We start from the raw sequence: 15,860 nt of genomic DNA on the forward strand, positions 1-15,860 counted from the left end.
ATGAACGTAAGTCTCGTGCCCGCCAGAGAGCGCTCACGCTTGCTAACACAAACCTCCCCCCGGGCCCCGCCTGCGCGTTTAAGTGTTATCACAAAACACAGGGCGTTAATAAAGCGCTCCCCATCTATTATGATCGAGGCGTCAGATATAGTTGTAAGTCTCGTGCCCGAGTGCGCACGCTCACGCTTACAGAGAGCTCTTCCGCCCAGAGCGCTGCTCGCGCGTCAAAATGTGGTAAAAGTATGTTCCCCATCCCTTATGATCGGGACATCACACATAAGTCAGCCGGTTTCGGCTGTCAGCGAGCGGCCATTGCCCAGAACCGGCTCCGGTTCAGTTTCACAAGCCCGCAAATGGCGGCGGTCTGAACCCGGAGGCCAATCGCCCCCTAGCGGCTCACATAGCTGCGTGGGAAACTATCCCAGGGATTTCAGAATGGGTGTTGAGCACAATAAAGCAGGGCTATACACTTCAGTTCATTCGCCGTCCCCCGCGCTTTCAAGCCCGGACCGCGACGATAGTGAATGCGGAAGTAGCACACCTACTTCACGCAGAAATAGCAAAGCTGCTGTGCAAAGGAGCTATAGAAAAGGTACCGCCTTCTCTGAGCGAGTCAGGCTTTTACAGCCGATATTTTCTCGTACCCAAGAAGGACGGAGCCTTCAGACCTATCTTAGATCTGAGATATTTGAACAAAGTGCTTGCAAAAAGACCGTTCAAAATGCTTATGACCAGGAAAATCCTCGCGCACGTTCGCCCGAGGGACTGGTTTATTTCTCTAGATCTGAAGGATGCCTATTTTCAGATTCAGATAGTACCCCGTCAGGCAATTTTTGAGATTCGCCTTTGACGGTCAGGCATATCAATACACCGTCCTGCCGTTCGGCCTGTCCCTGGCACCCCGTACATTTACAAAGTGCATGGACGCGGCGCTCGCCCCCCTGAGAAGTCAGGGGCTGCGCATAATGAACTACCTGGACGATTGGCTGATATTGGCACAGTCAGAGACAGAACTACTATCTCACAGAACAGTGCTTCTCAGTCATCTGGAAAGCTTGGGTCTCACGGTCAACTGGACCAAGAGCTCATTACTGCCCAGCCAGTCAATTTCCATTTTAGGAATAGGCGCTCGCGCGCCTTGCCGAGCCTGGGTGTCTGGCGGCCAGAAAATCAGAGAGACTCAGACCTGCATAACAGCTCTGCAGCCCTGGTTAGTGTCCGACTGGTACCAGCAGGGAGTAATGATGGGAACCATCTCTTATCGGAAGGTCATCTCGACAGACGCGTCCAACTCGGGTTGGGGCGCGCTGTTCAAGGGCAGACCGGCCTTTGGCCAGTGGTCAGACCAGGAGAAGGGTTTTCACATAAATTGTCTGGAAATGATAGCGGTCGAGAACGCGCTGAAGTGCTTCCTCCCGTTCATACAGGACCAGCATGTTCTTGTCCGCTCGGACAACACATCTGTGGTATCCTATGTAAACCATCAGGGCTGTGTCAGATCCAGAAATCTCTGCAATCTGACGGCACGCCTCCTTATTTGGTCACAGATGAACCTGCGCTCGCTGAGGGCGGCGCATGTGCCTGGCCATTTGAACGACGGCCCAGACAAACTGTCCAGGGACAATGTTCCCCCAGGGGAATGGTCCCTGCACCCCCAAACGGTCCAGAAACTGTGGCGCCTATTCGGCAGAGCGGAAGTCGACCTGTTTCCGTCAAAAGACAACGCTCAATGCCCGACGTTCTTCTCGAAGGCCAACGCAAAGATGATTTTTGAGAGGCAAAAATTTCAAACATTTGAAGGGTGGCCTGTGAAATCCCATTGAGGCAACACAAAAAAATGTCTAAACAAGCATTGGTGGTTCAGTGGTAGAATTCTCGCCTGCCACGCGGGAGGCCCGGGTTCGATTCCCGGCCAATGCAAAGGTGATTTTTGAGAGGCAAAAATTTCAAACATTTGAAGGGTGGCCTGTGAAATCGCATTGAGGCAACACAAAAAAATGTCTAAACAAGCATTGGTGGTTCAGTGGTAGAATTCTCGCCTGCCACGCGGGAGGCCCGGGTTCGATTCCCGGCCAATGCAAAGGTGATTTTTGAGAGGCAAAAATGTCACAACTTCAAAGATGGCCTGTGAAACCCTACTGAGGCAACATCAAGAAAAGGTTCTACAAGCATTGGTGGTTTAGTGGTAGAATTCTTGCCTGCCACGCGGGTGGCCCGGGTTCGATTCCCGGCCAATGCAAAGGTGATTTTTGAGAGGCAAAAGTTTCAAACATTTGAAAGATGGCCTGTGAAACCCGACTCGGGCAACATCAAAAAAAGGTTCTACAAGCATTGGTGGTTTAGTGGTAGAATTCTTGCCTGCCACGCGGGTGGCCCGGGTTCGATTCCCGGCCAATGCAAAGATGATTTTTGAGAGGCAAAAATTTCAAACATTTGAAGGGTGGCCTGTGAAATCCCATTGAGGCAACACAAAAAAATGTCTAAACAAGCATTGGTGGTTCAGTGGTAGAATTCTCGCCTGCCACGCGGGAGGCCCGGGTTCGATTCCCGGCCAATGCAAAGGTGATTTTTGAGAGGCAAAAATTGCAAACATTTGAAAGATGGCCTGTGAAATCCCACTGAGGCAACATCAAAATAGGATCTAGACAAGCATTGGTGGTTTAGTGGTAGAAATCTTGCCTGCCACGCGGGTGGCCCGGGTTCGATTCCCGGCCAATGCAAAGGTGATTTTTGAGAGGCAAAAATTTCAAACATTTGAAGGGAGGCCTGTGAAATCGCATTGAGGCAACACAAAAAAATGTCTAAACAAGCATTGGTGGTTCAGTGGTAGAATTCTCGCCTGCCACGCGGGAGGCCCGGGTTCGATTCCCGGCCAATGCAAAGGTGATTTTTGAGAGGCAAATGGTACTCGTTCCTTCTCTAGAGAGAACTGAGGTTACGTCAGTAACCGAGTGTCGTTTTGCACCTTTAATAACTGTAAAAAACTGTTTTGGATGACAGGCAAATACGTGTTTTAGCGTGAAGGCATTGTAATCCAAGATATTACCATTCTCGTCCATTAGGTCCAATATAGACCATTCCTGCTTAACCAGTCCTCGTAGAATAGAGACTTGTTTCTATGTAAAATATATCTGTTACTCCACAAAGGAATATTGTGGGTTGTAAAATGATGTGTGCGTGCCAGTTTCCAGAATAATAAAACTAGTTGGTGGAATGCTGATAGTTTCACCGGGAGTTTGAGTAAATCATAGTCACATTTGAGTAGAAAGTGAATTCCACCCAGTTTACAAAACAAAGCTGAACCCATGCCACACCAAAAGCTATTAGTGAACATTTGAAGCCAGTTAAGCTTTAACAGAATATTCATACTCTCAAATTTAATCACGTTCAAATTTGTTCATATGACTTGATAATGTCAGATTTTTTTTATATAATGGATTTTGTGCTTCCAAATAAAATCATAATTTTTTTATTACTTGTTTTTATAATAGCTGAAGAGGGAGCCGAAGCAGAGGCAGGATAAATCAATCTAGATAAGTATTCAACTTCGGATAGAAAAATTCACCAAAAAATTAAGAGATCTCTCTGCAACCAGCAATTCAAGATTCTATTGGCTTTTTGTAACTTGTTTTCAAAATTGTCCTTCATACTAACCTTCAAGTCTCTGGTAATTAAAATACCTAAATATTTCAGGGTTTCTTACACCGGAATATTAAACAAAGCAGTATCTTGACTGGGGTGTAGTGCCATAAGCTCACATTTGTTCAAATTTAATTGAAGGCCTGATGCAGAAGGAATTAAAATAGCCAGAGGGATTTGGGTTTTGTTTTTAAAAAATAATGTCGTGTCATCTGCTAGCTGACTGATTGCTAAAGTTTTTCCAAATACATTTAATTTCTTCACCGATAAATCATGACTAACCAAAGTGGACAACATATCAGCCCTGCCTAATTCCACGACTAATCGGAAATCTTTGTGTAGTACCAAAAGGAAGAGAAACTGGGCTATTCATATCTTTGTAAATCATTTTTATAACACTAACCAATCGTACACCAAAACCAAAATGCTGTAGGGAATTAAAGATCTCAGGTCTTCATCTGGTTTAGGGATTAAGGTAATCAAACCCTGATGCATAGTTGGGGCTAAAGACTCGTATTATATAGATTCAACAAAAGCATTAGATAATAGTTTAATAGCATTCCAAAAAAAGGTGTAAAATTTAGCTGTGAGGCCATAAGGGCCAGGAGATTTGTTTATCTTAGGATTTTGAGGGACTAAATCAAGTTCTTCAATACGCAAGTCAGCATCACAACGATCTCTCCAATCATTGTCAATATTAGGAATGAAATGTGTTATTTTATCAAAGAAATTATTACACTCTATTGGGGAGAAGTTGGAAGAATACAGGTCAGTGTAAAATTGATGAATGTTCTTGGTAGGATCCGTGCTTTCAATACCATTTATCATTAATGATGGGGTTGAATTGCTCGATTGTCGTCTTTTTTCTAATCTACAAAAGTAAGCAGTACTTTTCTCACCCTCTTCTATCCTTTTAGCTTTGGAACGTATATAGGCACCTTTGGCTTTCTTATGTAAAGATTGTCCAGTTCTAGTTGTAGAGAGACCATTTTTCTTTTTACGGCATCACTTAACATACTTTCACTACAGTATTCGTAATCTCTTGAATAATCTTATGTTCCTAAAGTATTTTACTGGGTAGGATCCTGCCGGTCCTCCTTCGTAAAATCCTCCGTGAATCTGACTCCGTGGTCCCGACAGACTGACGTGTTCTTAGTTGATTTCCACATTTCATCCCTGTACTTCCTCATGGTAAACTGCACAATCATCTGCCTTGGTTTCCCCGGTTCCTTGCCGATTCGGTGCACTGTGTCAACGACGTCTAATAATTTCTGAACCAGATGCGGTGCAATTTCTGCAATGAGACCGATCACTTCCCTGCGGGGTTCCTCTTCAGGCCTCTCCTTCATGCCACTGATCCGGAGGTTCCACCTTCTTTTACAGGCTACTGCTCGAGTACAGATGTTCTGCTCGCCAGGTCTTTGTGCGATTTTGTTAAATTCAGGAGCGATTTCCTCGTCCCTAGGCACTTTTCTTTGCATTCTTTAATTTCAGCGGCAATGACTCTTCAGCCTTGGAAGGCTAATATATGACACTTTTCCTCCGCATTTGAGTCGCCATTTCTTCTAATTTTTCGGCCTAGTCAAAACGAGCTGTCAATTAAGTGATTGATGGCTTGTAGCAGAGTTGCATTAGTGATGTCATCATCGTTGGACCTTAATTTTTTCAATGTGTTTGCTTGGGTTAAATGAGACGACTCTGTACATCCATCATCAAATCAACTGAGACTGGAGCTGGAGTCGAGCCATGAGGGATGATAATCTTCTGGTGAGTAGCTTGCTGGGACGGTTTCCGCATTTTGAGGAGTTTTTAAAAGTGATATTTTTGGTAGTTTTAAATGAGACTTGTGTAATTTTCAAAACAAAATTAGTAGATTATGCAGCAAGGTACAAACACGTGTTCAGCCCGCCATCTTAGCCGTAACCTAGGCCTACTAGGCTACAAGTCCACTGTAGAGAAAAAAAAAAAAAACGCGTATAACTACACGCGACGCAACCTAACCAGTCGCGACGGTGACACGCGATCCTATTTTACGGTTTCTATTTTTCTGCGAGGTCGCGCTGGAACAACACAAAGTGTGACAATGATAATATCAGGTAGGCTACTGTTTATGTGCTTTATTTAATGTTAAAAGTGTGTATGTGACTTTGAATATCATTTAGTGCTCAGGTTTGTTGCTGTAAAAGCAAATGGATATCGGTCTAATTCACCTAGCTCCGATCTTGAAATTAAAGGTGCAGTGTGTGACTTTTAGCGACATCTAGCAGTTCGGCTGCGAGTTTACACTAAGGGCTCAGCCCACCACTCACCCCTCCCTTTCGAAGAAGCTACCGTGTCTCAAACAGGACAAACATCGTCGTCTGAGACAGCAGAGAATAGCCAGAGTAAACAAAGTTTCTGTACCACAGTCCATTATAAACCATATCATTGATAAAGTTTACAAAGCCATAGTCAGGTGAGGATCAAGGGTCTTAATATATAATATAATAATAGTAATCAGCTGATTGTCTCACGAACGTAACCAGCACATTTCTCCCCACATAGCAAACCCATAATACAGCGAGGGAGAAGAACCACATGAAACTATGCAACTATATATTTTTTCTAACAGGGTAGTAAAAGTTTAGATGGCTAATATGAGCTGTTACTGTGGCTGAGCTGGTCAAAGCGTAAAGCTTTGTTTAAAGTGCGTAAATCACTTTACTGGACGCGTCCGCATGAGCCCAAAAGTGCGTGCGGCAAAAATAACGTGATTGTAACAGCGCGCGCGCCTCGCATCCCCTAGACACCATTTACTACACACAATAGGCTTTTTTTCTCTGATTTTGAAAACTCGATCGACCTTAAAATGCTTCCAAGATCGACGGGTTGGTGATTCCTGTAACTGTTTTACGGTCAATGACAAGAGTACTAATCAGCTGTCTCACGATCGTAACCAGCTCATTTATCCCCACATAGCAAAGCCATAACACAGCGAGGGAGAAGAATTAAGTTACATGAAACAATCCAACTACATATTTTACACCACTGACAAGGGAAAAGTCACTACTCACAGTGTTTATGGCTAGCTTCTAGCTTTCTGCGGCTTCTCTTTCAAGGTAGTGACGAAACGCGCTCTGTAACGCTGTTTGTTCGATGTCGGCTACGGTAGAAACATGACGTCACAATATGTCGACCTTCATAGAAGGGGATTCCCGCGCCTATGTAGATATAAAAGCCTCATTCTAAGGTAATAAAAACATTACGGTTTATTAAGTAAGTTCTTTATACATCACTGAACACATAGTTATGGATGTCATTTTGCATTTCTGTTAATAGATACTCAAAATTTTCACACATTGCACCTTTAAACAAATGGAAAGACCGTTCAAACTGTGCCGCGAGAGCCTGCCCACACGCTGTTCTTTTTGGCTGTGGGTTTTGTCTAGTGTGGATAGACAAATTTTTGTCGCTGGAATCTTATCGCATTGCGTCTGGTTAGGACATGGTGTAACGCGCTGGATGTTTCCGCTTTTGCGTAAAGTCTATAGCCTACTTAAGTTTTTAGTAGGCTACACGGTCAATAAATCCGCTATTTATACATGAACAATTGCTGTTAAAAAACTACGTAAAATTTATTATGCTTAAATACAGTGTCTGTTTAATACGATTATTAATCCAGCCTCAATCTAGCCACAATAGTTAGTCAGGGTAGCAATGTTTCATTTTTGTCAGAAATAACGAGGCCGTGACTGAGAGACCATTCAATAAATGGTTAACATAATATGGCGATTGATCAGTTAAAAAAGAAAAAGAAAAGAAAAAAATTTGGTAGCCTAAACCATAAAACAGTTTTTAAAATCGTGAGTTGTAGAATTAAATGATTGTGTTGATACATGGTCCGTCCCGCACAGTATTGTTTTAATCTTCACTTATTTCAATAAGGCATCTAGGTCTATGAAAGTGTCATAATGGCATTTAATTACTAATTTAAAAAAGAAAGGCCTACCACAATGTGACTTAAAAATCGCATAGCTATTTTATAGTATTAGGCCCACTAGATTTGGTTTGACACTTCACGACCATTAAAAAAAGAAGCTACATTCATGAATCTGCAATAGGCTATAAAATTCAGACGTAGCGCTATCCGCCATGACCAACAGCATCAGTTGAGTTGCTTCACTTCCATTCACAAATCCTCGCCCATGGCCTCATGGGATGCTAAAAAGTGCCCATTGAATGCACACTTTAGAATCTCTGGTTTGCATTGCATTCTATATAGTAAGGAAGTATTCTATTTCGGACACAAAGTTGTCATGTTTATTTTCACATAAATTTTCCACAGCTAAATATAGGACTCCACACAATCTGGATTTTCCTGCGAGGTGAAAGATTTCCCCACACAGATTTTGCAACAGGTTCAAAAAGCTGCTTGGTTTTTAAGTGTACTCTTCTTCTTTTTTTAAAAAAGCAAAAGGATCTCTCCATCTCCCCTTAACAGGTAAACAACCTCAACATTATCTGCCATTACTTTGCAATTTGTTGACTGCATGTGAATGCAGCGAATACCAGCTGTCCTCAACCGCCATAAAATCATTAGCAGACCAATGTCTGAATCTACCGTCTATAGGTCTGTATAGTCTCAAACTGTGTTCCACCTCAAAAAATTTGACTAAAAGTCTGGGTGATCTGGGGTAAATTGTGGAGCCGCTGTAGTGACAAGTGCCATGTGACCAGGATTTATTGTCGGCCCCTATGGGAGAGCCGGGAACAGTGAAAGAGCCTGACCTTTTCCTAGCAGCACGAACCCAACAGCTCTCAAAGCCACCTGACGGGAACAAACGCCCCTGAAAAACACAAGACAATGCTAAAATATCGGCAAATGAAGAGGCAGGGACTGCGCTCAAAACATATCTGCACTTCCGTAGAGTTTGCTCTATGAGAACAAAATCAGACTTCACAATGCTACTTTTAATAATATGAACTGCTATAATAACGACAAGCTTTGAACTTCTATTTAAATTGCAAATCAGCTTTCCTTTCCTAGATCACAGAGGTTGAAATAACCTGCTTCTGATCTCAAAATTTACTGGTATAAATGAGACACATGCCATAAAAACTGGTGTTTTAGCGTCTAATGGCTGTAAACAAAAGAAACCTGCTTACCAATTGTTGATTTGGTAGCCTATTAGCAAGCAAGCGTGTAACTTTGGTTTGAGAAGTGGGGGGGACACAAAGTGGGGGAAAATATTTTCGATTTGAATCCCATTTCCTGCATTTACAGACATTTAGGGACAATGGTGATGCAGGAAATCATTTGATTATAATGATAAATTCTGCCAAAAATAATAGTAGGCTATCTATGTATATAAGAAATAGACGTCTTACTTTATTGTTTAATAGGGGCCGCTCGCCAAGACTTAAGAGAATAATTTTATAAAGTAAAAAATGTTAGCTATTAATGTTTTGTGTGTAAATAAAATTTAAATAATGTGAGACTCAATTTCCACTGTAATGTAGACACAACATAAAGACAGAATAATGTCTCGATGAAATTAGGCTTCATTTTATTAGGCTTCAAAAAATAGTGAAAAAAGTGAACTTAAAACAAACCTCACATAAACCCATAATAGATGTCATATTATGTTGACTTTCTGTCTAACAGCTGTGCCAGTTGTCTAACATGTATGAAATATACAGACATTTCAGAAAGTTTATAAAACGGCATAAATTATAAATTAAATATTAATTTAAATAAATTAATTTAAAATATTTTATTTGATTAATCCGTTCTTTAGTCAAGAGCAGTTAGTAATTTTCCCTTTTCCTTTTGTTCTTTGGTTAACTTTACTGACAGAGAGAATGAGTGGCTGCTGTCACTTTAAGATCTGCCGCTGCTGACAGGATCTCACGCGTCTCATTCTCTCACAACTCTTTACTTCCATTTAAGATTCTATTTAACTAATTTAAGGCTGTTCTTGTGGGATACTCGACAAAACGGACATTTTGGCATAAATGTGTGTGTGTGTTATTGTAGGGTTCTGTCTTGACTACTTCGTTGCTGACAGAAAATGCAGCGGTTTAAAGTGGACTCGTTTTCATGGTAGGCCTACAGAATGTTTATTTTTTAGTAAGCTACACAGAATGTTCTACATTGATATATTAAGCTAACACAGTCTGAAGTTATTAAGCAGCAGTGTAGCTCGCCTCAGTCAACGTAAGGCTAACATCAACAGGTGTAACGTTAGACAGAAAATATGATTATCCTGACCTGAGCAAATTTACTGAATCAACCAATTCAAATCTCCTTTCTTTCTTTTCATCCATGATGACATTAAAGTCACCTGTTGTTGTTTCTGGCGTTGCGCCGCAACCGCTAACGTTATTCCTGCTCATTAGAACTTTCAGTGAGCTATTTTTAGAGTGCACGCGAAGTTCCTGGACGTGGACGCGCGCGTCGACACAGGCTCGGTCCTGCTCCTCCGTTGCGATGACGGCGGGCGGTTTAAAATCATAACAAACGAATTTGAAAGTGGGGGGGACACAAACGGGATTTTGAAAAGTGGGGGGGACATGTCCCCCCTATCCCCATAGGAAATTACGCCCATGTTAGCAAGTATTAGTGACTAGATGCAATTAGCATGAGAAACTGGTTAACAAAATCATTAGCATCTGCAGGTACACGACTGATTTACAAAACACTTTAAGGGCACATAATCTACACTTTTGTTGCATTTTATTTTTTTTAAATGTAAATTCTGTCACATGACTCACCCACATGTTGTCCAAACCTGTAATACGACATTCGTTCATCTTCGGAACACAAATTAATATTTTTTTAATGAAATCTGAGAGCTTCTGTCCCTCCATTGACAGCCTACGCAACTACCACTTTCAAGCCCCAGTAAAGACATTATTAAAGTAATCCATTTGACTCCAGTGATTTAACCTCTGTTTTATTATGCTTTATTTGTGCAAAAAAACATAATTTACCACTTTATTTACAAAATATTGATCTTTAACGCTCGTTTACGCAACGTCTTTTTTCAGGTCAACACAGCATTCATGCCTCGTGTTGCTCTCGTGAACGCGCGTGGCCTAAAAATACTTTTTCAAATACTGATCAAAAATACTTTTTATTTATTTTTCTGTTGCAGATAAATCGCAAATATTTTATTTAATTCTTGATTTATATGTTTGTGGTTCAGCACACGTTACACTTATTTATTCATTTACACACTGGGAAAACACAAATTATTTGCTCTTTAAATAAAAATTTTAACATAAATGAGAAAAAAAAGTTTAGTAATGCACTATGCTCTTCTAAAGACTTAGACATCATTCACATTTTCACAAACCAGCCAGAAAAAGCAGTAATATTCAGAATATTTTAATTAAGTAAAACAATTTAACAATTGCATTTGTATTTGTAATAAAAATAGCATTTCTATAATATATATAATTATATACGCCATGCATTTGGAGACCATTTTTAATTCAGACACTTTTTACCCCACAGATAACATTTTAGGACAAAAAAATGGCAATCAATAATTCATGTAAAATTATTTGCCAAATAATTGCATTGATATTTATATTTTTTAGATATGGATTAATTTGCTTTGACATGAAATTTGATCTGCCATTTAGAAAATGTACTTTACATGTCAGATTAAAAATGTCACAAATTTTTCTCATGTGCATCTCTGCAGCCCTGCAGCTATATTTAATCGGCCTTTTCAAAATATTAAAGCGTGACAAACATTACGTACAATTTGTTAGATTGAAAGAGTGCGACAGTCTTTTCTTATAGTTCAGTACAGCCAAAGTTTGAAAGTTTAATTTAGGGCTGTTTATGTGATTTTTCTCTGTCCCCCACAACTTCAGCATTAATGATGCTGCTTGATGTTGAGCTGGTGCCTGTGGGTAGGACCACATACTTGTGGGACATTAAAACGAGCATTTCAACTCTTGTTCATGCTTCAGCTCTTATATTAGGAGCTTGATTAAAACTTCCTCCCCTGAGACACTCCCTCTAAGTCTTGCAAAAAATGTATTGTGCCTGGATGTAATTCTCAGAACAGACAGAAGACATGTAAGAGAGTTCATAATCACCATCACAACACGTTTATTTGTGGAAATAAATACGATGAGCAGTACAGATGGTGTTGTGTGGATATCATCAGAAGAAACAGCCAAAGAACTATGGTGTGTGTGTGTGTGTGTGTGTTCATGTTTATATTACATTGTTGGGACCAAATGTCCCCACAAGTATAGTAAAACCTGAAATCACCTACATTGTGGGGACCAGCCAGCGGTCCCCATGAGGAAAACAGCGTATAAATCATACTAAGTAATGTTTTTCGAAAATGTAAAAATGCAGAAAGTTGTGTGTGATGGGTAGGTTTAGGGATAGGGGCAGTGTAAGGGGACAGATTATACAGTTTGTACAGTATAAAAACCATTACGCCTATGTGTGTGTGTGTGTGTGTGTGTGTGTGTGTGTGTGTGTGTGTGTGTGTGTGTGTGTGTGTGTGTGTGTGTGTGTGTGTGTGTGTGTGTGTGTGTGTGTGTGTGTGTGTGTGTGTGTTGAATGTGTTTAACTCATTCACTGAATGTGGAGTGTGAAGAGATTAACATTTACAGCACTTCTGATTTGCCTGTGGGATCTCTGATGGAGGCACTTGGTTGTTTGAGAGCAGCATAGGGGGAAAGTGTCCTTGCGGTCTTGAAGTAGCGTCTCAATTGCCTCCAGACTTGGATCGCTGAGTCGGAGGTCAGTACCCAGCTGCGTATCCTCCCTTACGGGGGTCTGACTCAGCGCTGAGGCCAGCACTGTCCCGCAACACTGCTTGAACCACTGCGCCTGTGGACTTCAACACCTCTGTAACATGGTTCTTTTGGGCAAGACCCTCCAAAACGGCCTGTGGGTTGAGAGGTATTTGCTTAGCCAAAACCACATGTGTATTCAGAACAACTAAAAGAAAATATCAAGAAAATATCAAGGATATATAGTAGTCAACATTTGAAGTGGATCAAAAAAAGTACATAAAAGTTGTCCTAAGACAAGAACGGTTATTGTTCAAAATTCATGTATAACTTTGATGAAAGGTTTTGATCCACTTCAAATGTTGACTATTGTATTTCAATCCAGCATTGAAAGACATTGCTGTCATCAATCATTTTATTTTGGGTTAATGTGACCATGGATAAGTGGTTACACTCAAAAACACACTTACAGCCAGCGCTGGGTAGATTACTAATGAATTGTAGTCTGCTACTGATTACAGATACATTATTTAAATCACAGTCATTTATTAGACACGTTTTAGTAGTCCAATCGGATTACTTTTAGATTACTTTTGATAACTTGTTTATCACATAGGACCTTTTTTGTTATCAACAACATGAAGTGCATTAAATATTAAATTACGTCAGGGTTCCTCAAACTGGAGTTTGTGATAGAGCTGATGAAAAGCTTATAATAAATGTAACCATAAAAAAATAAAATATGGATGTGGGTGACAGTCTAGGTCTAGGACCTTCATCAGTCATAGACTCAAATATGTTTTTATTATTGGACAGTTTCTATACTAATGAACAGGTAATTTTGGCATTACAAATGCCATCCATGAGTAGTAACAGATCAGGCCAGTTATATTTCTGAATTTCAAGTCTAAAATGTTATCATAAAAGTGCGACTGAAAATTTTTGAAGGAGTATACAGTACACAACCGCTCACAAAAATAAAGTTAACTTTACTCTAATGCAGCCGGTTTTGCATATATGTGTGGATTATATTGTAAATATGAAATTATGTAAATTTGTACATTTTAAAAAGCCTTCCAAACACATAGTAATACCTAGTTAAATTGCTATTAAATAAATTGTAATTATAAAGTTTTTTATGTAATTATTTGACGTCAATAGGAAATGTGGAGTTTATATTGCACAGTAATGTTTTTGCCATATGTCTCTTTAAAAGTGTGCAATCCCACAAATCTGGAAGACTTGCCAACCGTATATATACTGTTTAAGTGGTAGTCTTTTTTTTAGAAAGTAAAATTTAAAAGAAAATTTTTTTGGGAAAATCAACAAATTGAATTTACAGTGTAAATAATATATAACCCAATCAATACAAAAGTACTTCATTTTTGGAATCTGATTAGTAATCAGATTACAACAGTTACTACTCAGCAGCACTGCCTGCAGGTGAGATGTACATGTATATTTTGTACATTACCTCTGTAATTTCATATCATAAAATGACACCTGTATACATTACTTCACTCACCTTGTCAAAGTCAGGCTCTCCCTGTGTGGTGTTTGGACTCAGTTGATTATGAATTCTTGGGTCTTCTATTGCTTTCTTCAGGTCGTATTCAAAGAACAGTGCATTTAGGATCACCTGCACAGATGCCAGTTATGCATGAAGTGATAAGGTTTGAACTATGTCCAGCACAACTATCTGGACTACAATAAAATAAAAATGCACCTGGGCCACTGCTGTGGTGATCTTCGTTCCTCCAGAGGCTCCTACTACCATTTTAACCTTATTGTTTTTGTCTAGCAGGATGGCGGGACACATAGAAGACATGGGCCTTTTATCTGAGTAAAGATGAGAAGCAACAAGGTTACCAAACAATTAAACAAAGTTTGCGGCTGTGCTTGAAACATTCAAAAGATCAAAATTTAACCGTTCCATTTTGCTAAGTCAAGAATAAGATGTTAAAATAATAAAGCAATAAAGCAAGGCACTCTTGGCTTATAGAATATATACTGCAAAAAAAAAAAAAAGATAACAACAGTATGAGTACATGCTATTGCCAATGGCTGTGGTCAAGTTTTCTCACGTGGGACAATGAAGTTGTTGGGAGATGGAGGAACTCCAAAGTTGTTGGTGATCAAGGGAGAACTGAAGTCATCCATCTCATTGTTAAGTAAAATTCCTGTTGAATTTGACATAAACTTGGAGCCAAAACTGGGAGAAGAGAAAGAACATGATGCCATTTACAAATATTAAAAAATGCAGAATAGACCAATCAGAGCAGAGTAGACCAATCACAACAGACTGACCCATCTGACCAATCAGAGTAGAGTAGACCAATCACAACAGACTGAGCCATCTGACCAACTTAGAGCAGAATAGATAAATAAGAGCAGAGTAGACCAATAACAACAGACTGAGCCATCTGACCAATCAGAGTTTAGAGAGGTTAAAGTGTTTTTTGAACTAGGATGCATGTCAACCTATTGTAGGAGAGATCCTAAAAAAAATTAGGAACCTAAAATAGGAGCTTCCTGAGTAACCAGGAAAGTCGCACCCCCACGTTACCCCTCTTGTGAAGTGGTGTGGCGCAACCTAGCATGATAATAGGGGCACTTTAATTAAGCCAAAACATAAGCGAATTCCGACTGAAATTGTAAAATCTGTGACTAAGTTTGATGCCTACATGCTGGAGAAAACATAACCAAAGAAAAAAGGCAAATGCTCACTATAAGTTGATGGTGCTGGTGGCGGAGACTGCACTGCCGTCTTCTGACACCACTGATACGTGCGACGTACCGTGATTGTTGGGCAGATAGAACTCGGGTTCATAGTAGCTCTCTTGCTGAGTCGTATTATCTGTGATCTTCTGGAGTATCATGTCAGCATAGCCTTTGGAGGTAATGTTCTGGATGAACTGCCAGGGAGAAAGAGGATCACAGATCATTATTGAGGCCCTGCTGGAGGCTTCATAGAAAAGCTGATCAAAAGAGCGTGCGTACAATGAGCTGTTCAATAGGGCACTATTTTCATGCTCTGTGATTAGTGCGAGATACTGCATGTCGGATTCAATAAAGGCTTTGATCACAACTGATCGAGAGAGGCTAACATATTCCAATGCCACCTGTGTCAACCTGAACAACTGCTGAAGATACATATAAGCATTTTTTCATTCAAATAATGCATTTTGGTTGTGGTTTAGAAATAGTCTACTGATAAAAAGTCACTTAAAGGAATAGTTCACCCAAAAAAATTAACTTAATTAAAAAGAAAAAAGCAACCCTTTCTTTGTTCACAACTTACATCAGAGATGTTGAGAAATTGTGGATCCCCCAAGATGCTCCTTTTTGCATACGCAAACCGGAACGCCTCGACTATGCGATGATAGGTGAGGATTTTATTTTCAGTGGTGGAGACACTGTCTGGACTAAAGTTGTAACCTGAGGAAAGAGAACAGGAGCTCAGTTAGATTCAC

At 40.2% G+C, this 15,860-nt stretch overlaps 1 protein-coding gene and 7 non-coding genes across 10 annotated transcripts in view; 7 read left to right on the forward strand and 1 right to left on the reverse strand.

Moving 5' to 3' along the window:
• Positions 1-1,849: 1,849 nt before the first annotated feature.
• On the forward strand, positions 1,850-1,920 carry trnag-gcc (transfer RNA glycine (anticodon GCC)). Its single transcript has one exon. It is a non-coding gene; the product is annotated as a tRNA-Gly (tRNA).
• Positions 1,921-2,009: 89 nt separating this feature from the next.
• trnag-gcc (transfer RNA glycine (anticodon GCC)) lies at positions 2,010-2,080 on the forward strand. The gene has a single exon. It is a non-coding gene; the product is annotated as a tRNA-Gly (tRNA).
• An 88-nt stretch (positions 2,081-2,168) lies between these two features.
• On the forward strand, positions 2,169-2,239 carry trnag-gcc (transfer RNA glycine (anticodon GCC)). The gene has a single exon. It is a non-coding gene; the product is annotated as a tRNA-Gly (tRNA).
• Positions 2,240-2,328: 89 nt separating this feature from the next.
• On the forward strand, positions 2,329-2,399 carry trnag-gcc (transfer RNA glycine (anticodon GCC)). The gene has a single exon. It is a non-coding gene; the product is annotated as a tRNA-Gly (tRNA).
• Positions 2,400-2,488: 89 nt separating this feature from the next.
• trnag-gcc (transfer RNA glycine (anticodon GCC)) lies at positions 2,489-2,559 on the forward strand. Its single transcript has one exon. It is a non-coding gene; the product is annotated as a tRNA-Gly (tRNA).
• A 90-nt stretch (positions 2,560-2,649) lies between these two features.
• trnag-gcc (transfer RNA glycine (anticodon GCC)) lies at positions 2,650-2,720 on the forward strand. Its single transcript has one exon. It is a non-coding gene; the product is annotated as a tRNA-Gly (tRNA).
• An 89-nt stretch (positions 2,721-2,809) lies between these two features.
• On the forward strand, positions 2,810-2,880 carry trnag-gcc (transfer RNA glycine (anticodon GCC)). Its single transcript has one exon. It is a non-coding gene; the product is annotated as a tRNA-Gly (tRNA).
• Positions 2,881-12,213: 9,333 nt separating this feature from the next.
• The window catches only part of ggt1b (gamma-glutamyltransferase 1b), a 39,250-nt gene continuing 35,603 nt past the window's right edge, over positions 12,214-15,860 (reverse strand). For all 3 annotated transcript variants that reach the window (XM_077243490.1, XM_077243489.1, XM_077243491.1), the window contains 6 exons: positions 15,689-15,825; positions 15,115-15,302; positions 14,472-14,599; positions 14,114-14,226; positions 13,913-14,026; positions 12,214-12,542 (listed from right to left, as the gene is read on the reverse strand). In XM_077243490.1, coding sequence (XP_077099605.1) covers positions 12,396-12,542; positions 13,913-14,026; positions 14,114-14,226; positions 14,472-14,599; positions 15,115-15,302; positions 15,689-15,825 — 827 coding nt within the window. In that variant the 3' untranslated portion in view covers positions 12,214-12,395. The remainder of the gene's footprint in view (positions 12,543-13,912; positions 14,027-14,113; positions 14,227-14,471; positions 14,600-15,114; positions 15,303-15,688; positions 15,826-15,860) is intronic.

This window comes from Siphateles boraxobius, unplaced genomic scaffold (assembly GCF_051911475.1).
Source record: "Siphateles boraxobius isolate OS27281-9 unplaced genomic scaffold, OSU_SipBor_1 25, whole genome shotgun sequence".
NCBI classification, from domain to species: Eukaryota; Metazoa; Chordata; class Actinopteri; order Cypriniformes; family Leuciscidae; genus Siphateles; species Siphateles boraxobius.